We start from the raw sequence: 9,357 nt of genomic DNA, 5'->3' as shown, positions 1-9,357 counted from the left end.
CGTTAAGTAAGATAGTGGGGATGGGCCTCGATGAGAAGACGGAGCTTGAACAAAGAACTGTCGGAACTGAGGGAGCAGGCCAGGGTGGGAAGAGTGTTCTAGGCAGAGGAGAGAGCCAGTGCGAAGGCCTGGAGGCACGAGCAGGCCCCATGTGTTCGAGAAAGAGCGAGGAGGCCAGAAAGGGAACAAGGGCTGGATCGCACGGGGCCTTGTGAACCATTTTAAGGACTTTGGCTTTTACTGTGAGTGAGATGGGAGCCACACAAATGTTTTGAGCAGAAGCGGGACCCAACCTGACTGCAGTTTCATGGGGATCCCTCTGGCTGCTGTTGGGTCAGCAGACTGTGGGTGGTGAAGCTGAAACACGGGACTGTTTAGGAGGTGACTGCAGTAGTCCAGGTGGGAGATGAAGGTGGCTGGGCTCTGGCACAGGCAGAGGGGTGGTGCTGAGTCTGGGGGAGGGGCTCAGACTCGGATGTCTGACAGATACAAGTTCAAATCCTGTTTCTTCACTTTATGTACTTGTTTTTCTTTTTTTGTTTGTTTGTTTGTTTTATTTTTAGAAAAACTTCTTGGCAGCTGTCCTGTTACAGAGATCTGAACCTGTGACCTTGGTGGTACACGGTTGTGCTCTAACCAACTGAGCCAACTGGCCAGCTCGTTTTTCTTCACTTTAATAAACCCCAGCTTCCTCACCAGTTTGTTTCTGTCAAATAGTGATAACAGCAAAGCCTTTTCCTAGAGTGGTTGTGAGGACTGGATGAAATTCTGGAGCCTGGGACAGAGGAGGCGCTCAAGCAATGCGGTGGCTAACAGGAGGGTTACCTGGTGATTCTGGGGAGGGAGCTTTATGCTGGGTGTTCTGCCTCACCCCCCCCCTCCAGGAAAACTCTTCAAGTGAAGATAGTTGATGACGAGGAATATGAGAAAAAGGATAATTTCTTCATCGAGCTGGGCCAGCCCCAGTGGCTTAAGCGAGGGATTTCAGGTGAGGATGCCGGGTGGGCTGTGGGAGAGATAAGGAGTCCAGGGTTGGGGGACCCTTGAGGGCTTAATTGCGGGCGCTCCTTCAAGCTCGTAAATCTGAGCTTCGCAGGGAAGTGATCTCACTGTCTCCCTGTCTCTGTCTCTCCCCAGCTCTGCTACTCAATCAAGGTGAGTGGAGTCACCTCCGGGCTTGGAATGGGAAAGGGCCACTGGAAGGGGGCCTCAGGGCTGGGTCAGAGCCCAAACTACCCTTCTAGGTGGGGTTTGAGGCAGGTTGGAGGTAAAGGCAGATTCAGGGCTGAGTGAGGGCTGGAGCTTGACTTAGAGTTGGTGTGAGTTTGGGGTTACACTTAGGGGTTTGGAGGTAAAGACTATAGTGTAGTTTGGGGGAAGAATAAATCATAGAATCAGATCTGAGTTTGTGGTAAAGTCAGAGGGAATCAGGTTTGGGATTGATTTAGGACAGGGGTGGGGCTGGGATTTGAGATCAGTGTTAGGACTAGGTTAAGGTTAGAGGTTAAGACAGAGATTGTTCTCTGGGATTGTGGTGGGATCAAAATCGGGGTCAGATTTAGGTCAAAGCTGATGTTGGAGTTTAAGATGAGTAATAGAGTTTGAAGGATTTTGGTTAGAATTGGGGTTAGGGTCAGAGATTGGGGTAAGAGCTGGGGCTAAGTGTAGTGGCTTGGAGATAGTGACAGAGTAGTTTTGGATTCAAGGTCAAAATTGGGGTTTGGGGTTAGGATTAGTGTTACAGTAAAGATTGTATTAGTTAGGGTAAGTAATACAAGCTGCTGTAACAAACAGACCTGCAAATCCTAGTAGCTTAACACAATAAATGCTATTTCTTGCTTGGGCAAAGTTGTATGAGAGTGTTCCTCCTTGGCGGGTGGCTTTCCTCTGCCATGTGACCATTCCATCCTATGGCTCCACCATGCCAGGAAGCTTTGGCATTGCCTCTGGACCCTCAACTGCTTCCAGCTGGCAAATAGGGCAAGAGAGTTAGGAGGATCACATGGGAGGTTTCCTTGGGCCAAGCCTGGAAGAACTGCGCATTACTTCTGCCCACATCCTATTGGCCATAGCTCCGTCACATGGTCATGCCTAGCTGCAAGGAAGGCTGGGAAATGTAGCTCAGCTGTTTTTCTGGGAGGAAAAGGAGCAGGGTCAGGTAGACACATTGCAGTCTCTGATACATGGTCAAGTTCTTTCTTAGTGATAGCGTCCGTTAGGAGTTGGGAGTGAGGTTTGAGATCAGATTTAGGACTGGAGTTAAACGTGGAGTTACGAGTTTGGGATTTGGCTTTGGGTTACTGATGGGCCAGGTTATGGTGAGTGTTAGGGTTAGGATTGGAGTTTAGAGTTAGGGTTGGATTGAGGTCAGATCTAGGGTTAAGGGCTGGGGTTTGGAATCAGTGTTGGTGACAGAATTACATTTGGGATCACAGACTCCAGCTTAGAGTTAGGGACCAGAATTAGGGTTGGGTTGGTGCTGGGTTTGGAGTAAAAGGTCAATATATTTTGGAAAGATAAATCAGCTCAGGGCCAAGATGTAGGTGGGTCTGGGTCAATATTTGTACCAAGATCAGATGTCCTTTTCTTTCCTCATCACCTCAGACACACTCTAGAATGTTCCCAGAGCTTGGATGTAGAAATCAGGCCTCCTCCCAAAAGAGTGGTGATGATGATGACAATGTTGGTGATAACAATAAAGAAAATAACATTTGTTGAATATTTATTGTGTGCTTGGCACTATTCTAAGCACCACACATGAATTAACTCATTTAACTCTCACAACTGCTCTATGAAGTAGGTACAGCTATTGTGCCTGTTTTACAGATATGAAAACTGAGGCATAGAGAGGCTAAGGCATTGCCCAGGATCACACAGGCTCCACAGTATGAACCCCAGAGCCCAGCAGCTGAACTGCATGGACAGCCCACTGGAGCTGGGTCTCAGGGCTGAGGGAGGGGGGCGGCTAGACGGGAGGCTGGAAGGGGTCACCAAGGAGGCTTCCCAGAGAGCAGGTGGGTTTCTTCTGTCTGTGAGAACAGGTAGCAAAGGCATCACAGGCCCAGTTAGGCAGGCCTCCTGGTAGTCTAACACCCGTCCCTCGTGCTGCAGGGGATGGGGACAGGAAACTGACAGCCGAAGAGGAGGAGGCTCGGAGGATAGCAGAGATGGGCAAGCCGGTTCTTGGGGAAAACTGCCGGCTGGAGGTCATCATCGAGGAGTCGTACGATTTTAAGGTTATTTTCTGGGGCTTCACCTTCCTGGAGTCTGGTCTGGGTCATTTCCTTACGGAGGGTCTCAAAAGGGAGGAACCATGAAGGTTTCATGGGTGGAACAACCAAGGGGTCCGTCTCAGCACCGCAGACAGCACACACTTCCCTTTTTCTTTCCTGCTGGTAGAACTGAACATGGGGTGTGAGCCCCCAACCCCAGTACCTCTCGTGGGGCTGCCCTGGAGTACTCATCGGCAATGATCTCTCCCCTACTCTCTCATCCCCAGAACACAGTGGATAAACTCATCAAGAAAACAAACTTGGCCTTGGTGATTGGGACCCATTCGTGGAGGGAGCAGTTTTTAGAGGCAATTACGGTGAGCGCAGGTAAGTGGGGAGGGAGGAGAGAGAAGAGAGAGGGATGGAGAGACAGACAGAGAAAGGGGAGAAATGAATGGAAAGTCAGAGAGGGAGAGAGGGACAGAGAGAGAACAGAGTGATGGAGAAGAGAAAGAGGGCAGGAAAGACACAGAGCACGACACAGAGAAGAAACAGAGGCACAGAAAGACGAAGGAAAACGTAGGAGGCAGAGATGAGCAAGACAGACAGGCCCACACAGAGATACACACAGAGAATCAAAGGAAGACAGAGACATGGAGGAGGCAGGAGACGGAGAACGGGAGTCCAGCGCGCTAGAGTGGGCCGGCAGACGCTGGGACAGAGCAGGGACAGGACAGAGGCACAGAGGACAAGCGCAGGACTCTTCTTTGGCTTTAAGCTGAGGGGAGGAGGGGACCTGACCTGGGCAGGCAGTTGGAGGGTGGGAACAGGTTAAAGGGCATGGCTTCCCCAGAGCCTGGGTTCCTCTGTTGCCATGGAGACAGTCACTGGGCACCCAGTTCTCTGCCTCCTGTGGGAGTCCCCACCCTTCCTAGGCCTCAGACTGGCCTGCACTGCCCTCTTGTGGCCGTAGACACTATGACACTTGGATCCGCAGACTGGATCTTGGAGATTAACACTGGCCTTTTGTAATATAGATTGGGGAAACTGAGGCTCAGAGATAGTGAAGGGAGTGGCCTGATGTCCCACAGTGAGTCCAAGAGGCTGAGGTTGGAGGCCAGGGCTTCCATTCCTTATATAACATCAGGTTTCCTTCAGGAAGGCCCCAGCTGGTGGGGACTGAAAACACAGGAAGAATTGTGATTGGAAAGAAATTGGTGAGTGGGATCAAAAGAAACCAGGCTGCAGGGATGGAAAAATACCAGGAAGCAGGTTTAGAGACACTAGATTGTAGGCCTAATGGAAAAAAAGTGGCCTCTGCCTCTGAAGCCACATTCTTTCAAAATATTTCTGAGGGATCCTCTGGACCCAGCCTTGTGTAGGACATTGCAGGGGACAAAGAAGTGGCCAAGACAGTCCTGGCCTTGTCCTCACAGAGCTTACAGTCCAGTAGGGGAAGACAGACATGTCACAAGAGTATGACAACACAGAGTTGGCAGGTCTGGGACGGGCAACCCAGGGAGACCCAGATGGGGTGCCTGACCCAGTCTGACAGTCAGGGAGGACTTCCTGGAGGAGGAGGCATCTGAGATGAGTCCTCAGATGGGAATAGATGTCAGCTAGGAGGAGGGAGAAGATAGGAGAGTGTTCCAGGCAGAGGAAAAGCCAAGTACAGAAATCTGGAAGTGTGCAAGGTTATAGCACATTTGGGGAGGGTGACTAGTTTGGGGCATGAGGAAGAGGTACAGGATGAGGCTGGAAGTCAGCAGAGCCCAGACCGTGCAGGTTGTTTTAGGCCACAGCAGGAAGCTTGGTTGTCATTTTCAATGCAGTGGGGATCCATGGTGGATTTTGAAGTAGGGAGAGCTCCTGGAGCTAGAGAGAGTTTGTGGGAGGAAGATGGGGAGGGTGGGATGGGGTGTGAGTTGAGGCTGTAGGAACTGGCAGGAGATGGGTTCTGTAGAGTCTCAGAGGATATGGTGGGAAATTGAGTCTCATTCCAAGAACAGCTGGGAGCAGGAAAGAGGTTCTTCGAGCTTCAGAATGTTTCCTCTGGGGGCTTAGTGGAGAGAGAGGGCGAGGCAAACTGAAACTAGGCATGAGGTGGTAGTCATGGAGGCCCAAGATATGTCAGCCCATGGGTTTATAGAAACCAGGTAATGAAATCAGAGCAAGTATTGGAGTGAAGGGAGAATAACAACCATCATGATATGAATAACAGTAATACTAATCATGATGATGATGATGATGACGATGAAGGTGGTGATACTGACATCTCTTGAGTGCCAGTCACAGTTGCAAGTTCGTTTCCCATATGAACTCATTTAATCAATGTATTGTCAGTGTCTGGACTGGTGCTTGATCACTTTGCACTTTGTCCCACAAAAGTCTTTTGATTCTTTGTTATGTGAGCATGAAGGTGATGGAGAAGGGCAGTTCTCGCTCCTTTAGGGATGAATCATGTCCCATTTTATACCTAGAGGTGCTTTGTATTTTCTATGCCTCCCTTCCTAGACTGTAGGTTCTTTGCAGGCTGGGCTTGGTTTGGAGCATCTTTGAATCCCCCCAGGCACTGAAGGGAGACTTCAGCAATAATGATCACAATAATAACAGTGACGCAGGAGATGTGTGAAGCACTGTCGGGAGAGCATTTTACACAGACTGACTCAGTCATCACAACCTTTTCATGAGGCAGATCCAATTATTGCTCCTGTTTCTCAGATAGGCACCCAGAGGATCAGAGAGCTTAGGTCATTGATTCAAGATCACACCGCAGATCCAAGGTTTGACACCAGAGAGATGGCTACAGAACCACAGGTGTAACCATGAGCCTCCCTCTAGATGGGAGAGGCTGGAGAAATAAGCAGAGGTCAGAGCCCAGAGTTCTGGAATGCCGACCCCAGGAGTGTGGGACTGGGTTAGAGAGCGGTAGAGAGCCAAAGCAAGATCTGGGGTAGAGCAGGGAGAAGCCCCAAATGATGCAGTGCTAACAGTCCCCTCCCTGCCGAAGAGCGTGGCTCCCTGCTCTGACCTTGGCCATGTCTTACCGTGGTTAAGTTAGGGATGTGTTCAGCAGCAGACAACAAAAAACTCAACCACAAATGGCTTAAACACACTAAAGTTTCTTTTTTTCATGGAACCAAAAAATCTCTAGTAGGCAACGAGTAGGTACAGCGGCCCAGTCATATCACTAAACACCCAGGCTCCTCCTTTATTTCTCCTTCCCATTCTCAGCTTTTGCCCTCGTGGTGGCAAGATTGCTGTTGCACGTCCAGTTGTCAAGTCTATATTCCAAGCAGGAAGAAAGAGGAAGCAGAGGAGCAGGAGGTGTTTGAGTTTGAGTTTCCTGTTTTAGTTTCTAATACCATTTTACTTGGAGTCACAGCAAAAACCTCATTCTTTGAGATGTAGCCTGCAGAACCAAGAAACCACACAAACCACTTGATTGAACATTTACGAATTCAAGCATTTATTTCTTTAACAAGCCAAGGATGAGGCATCCCTTACAAAGTACAGAAAACACATTCATAACAGTGCCCATATCAGGAAAGGTAGAGCTTTCCAGAAACCCTCTGTTTATGTCTCATTGCCAGACTAGGTCAGATGGCCATTGTTGCAAGGGATTCTAGTAAAGCAAGTATTTAGTTGAGGACAGGGCTGCTGCTAGCTGCAAGGAATTCTGGGAAAGTGAATTTTTTATCTGAGGACATGGCTGTTGCTAGCCTCAAGGGATTCTGGGAAAGTGATTAATTTTAGCTGGGTATATGGCTCTCTCCGGTGGCAAGAGATTCTGGGAAAGTGAGCACATTTAGCAGAGCATGTGACTATGGTTAGCTGCAATGAATCTGAGGAAGTAAATCTTTCTAGCTACAGATATGGCTTTTGGTAGCTGTAAGCCTTCTGGGAAAAGGAATATTTTTAGCTAGGGATATGGCCATCCCTAGCAGCAAGGGGTCCTGGCAGGCTGGATATTTTAAGCTGGGCACATGTGGCCTCCTCTAGCTTCAAGGAATCCTAGGAAGGTAAATATTTTTACCTGGGCCCATAAACTCTCCTAGCTGCAAGGGATTCTGGGAAAGTAACTGTTTTTAGCTGCTAACTTAGCCATACATACCTGCAAGGGATTCTGGGAAAGCAATTTGTTTGTGGGACTTGTCTGAAAGTTAAACAAAACAGCCTCTGTAGACAAGGAAAGAGGCACGGGTATGTGCCCCAGCTGAGTTGTGTGCCCACAGGGGACGAGGAGGAGGAGGAGGACAGCTCCCGGGAGGAGCGGCTGCCATCCTGCTTTGACTACGTGATGCACTTCCTGACGGTGTTCTGGAAGGTGCTGTTCGCCTGCGTGCCCCCAACTGAGTACTGCCATGGCTGGGCCTGCTTTGGTGTCTGCATCCTGGTCATTGGCTTGCTCACCGCCCTCATTGGGGACCTCGCCTCCCACTTTGGCTGCACCGTTGGCCTCAAGGACTCTGTCAACGCCGTTGTCTTTGTGGCCCTGGGAACCTCCATCCCTGGTAATGCCCTGGGAGACTGCTTGTTGGGGTGGGGTCTCAGAGAAGCCTGGCAGGTGCAGCATAAGGGAAAGATCCTGCAGAAATAAGGTGGTGGAATCATGCAGAGCCCATGTGGCAGGGCCCAGAGAAATGTGGTGGGGGGCGTAACAGAAGCCAGGAAGGGGGTCCCATCGATGCAGTATGTGAATTCCATCCTTCCCAAAAGCAACCAGGTGGAATGTCCCGTAGAACTTAAGTGGTGGGAAATGGTAGAAACCAGACGATGGATTCCATAGAAAGAAGGTGGCAGAGCATTGAGGTGACAGGTGTTGGGAGAGGGATCCCATAGAAATAAGGTGGGGACTTCATAGAAATCATTCAGTGGGTTCTAGAGAAACAAGACATTACTGCCTCCGTCCCCCAGGGAACCAGACAGAACTGTGCTGATGGGCATGAGGAGAGCAAAACCAGTGAATCCGAAAGTTTTAACTAAGATGTGAGAACAGAGTAGAAACCAGATGTTGGAGGAGGAGGTGCCATAGGAATAAGATAGTGGGGCCTCAGAGGCTATAGAGAATGTCCCATTGAAACAAATGGCCATGATCTCCACTTCCCAATAAACCTAAGGGAGGGTCCCTTGGAAACAAGGTGGCGAGACTGAAATTCCGACGGGAGTGGGAAAACCAGGTGTGTGGGGGGCCCAGAAGTTTTCTTTTCCACGTGACTGTGTTCACCGGTCTGGTGGTGGCACTGTAGGCCTAGAAAGCAGGCAGTGGGGCGGGGAGTCTCACGGTTTTCTGATGCCTGCCTTCCACATCAGAGACTTGAGTTAGCAAGATGTTCAGGACTGGGGATGCCAGAGAAAGCAGGCTGTGTGCCTGATAGAAACTGAGTGGGAACTGACCGGATAGGGGTGCGTGTGGATGGGGCCGGACACATTTTTGTCCAGCCAAGTGGCAGTGGGATGGTTGGGCTCACAGAACACAGGCAGTGTGCTTAGTGAAAACAGACAGTGATTTGCATCACAAGCAGGCAGCGAGTCCCATAGAATGCAGTGGATTCCATAAAAGTCAGGCAGCAAGTCTCATCGAGGTAGGCAGCAGGTCCCCTAAAATATAGACAATGGGTCCCAAGGAAAGCAGCCTGAGAGTCCCACAGAAAGCAGGCAGCAGGTCACATGGAAAGCAGGGAACACGTCCGACAGCGTGTAGGCAGCAGGTCCCATCAACGTCAGGCGGCCGGTCCCGTGGCGAGCGGGCGTGGAGATGGCGACGGGCTTGGCCTCGGGTGGGTCGGGGGCCTCGAGCCCACGCGGCCTGCACGGGGCAGGCGGACGTCGCCCCTGTGGGTGGCGCGCGGAGCCCGTCCGACCGCGTGTCTCTGCCCCGCAGACACGTTCGCCAGCAAGGTGGCGGCGCTGCAGGACCAGTGCGCCGACGCGTCCATCGGCAACGTGACGGGCTCCAACGCCGTGAACGTGTTCCTGGGCCTGGGCGTGGCCTGGTCGGTGGCCGCCGTGTACTGGGCGGTGCAGGGCCGGCCGTTCGAGGTGCGCACCGGCACCCTGGCCTTCTCCGTCACGCTCTTCACCGTCTTCGCCTTCGTGGGCATCGCCGTGCTGCTGTACCGGCGCCGGCCGCACATCGGCGGCG

At 51.0% G+C, this 9,357-nt stretch overlaps 1 protein-coding gene across 1 annotated transcript in view; it reads left to right on the top strand.

Annotated features, from left to right (window-relative positions):
* SLC8A2 (solute carrier family 8 (sodium/calcium exchanger), member 2) overlaps positions 1-9,357 on the top strand; it is a 28,677-nt gene that overhangs the window by 18,438 nt on the left and 882 nt on the right. Inside the window, exons 6-11 of the mRNA XM_008586047.1 lie at positions 885-988; positions 1,138-1,155; positions 3,112-3,236; positions 3,500-3,599; positions 7,448-7,726; positions 9,097-9,354. Coding sequence (XP_008584269.1) covers positions 885-988; positions 1,138-1,155; positions 3,112-3,236; positions 3,500-3,599; positions 7,448-7,726; positions 9,097-9,354 — 884 coding nt within the window. The remainder of the gene's footprint in view (positions 1-884; positions 989-1,137; positions 1,156-3,111; positions 3,237-3,499; positions 3,600-7,447; positions 7,727-9,096; positions 9,355-9,357) is intronic.

This window comes from Galeopterus variegatus, unplaced genomic scaffold (assembly GCF_000696425.1).
Source record: "Galeopterus variegatus unplaced genomic scaffold, G_variegatus-3.0.2 Scaffold3811, whole genome shotgun sequence".
NCBI lineage: Eukaryota > Metazoa > Chordata > Mammalia > Dermoptera > Cynocephalidae > Galeopterus > Galeopterus variegatus.
Note: the sequence above shows the minus strand (reverse complement) of the source record. Positions and strands in the feature narration are given on the sequence as shown.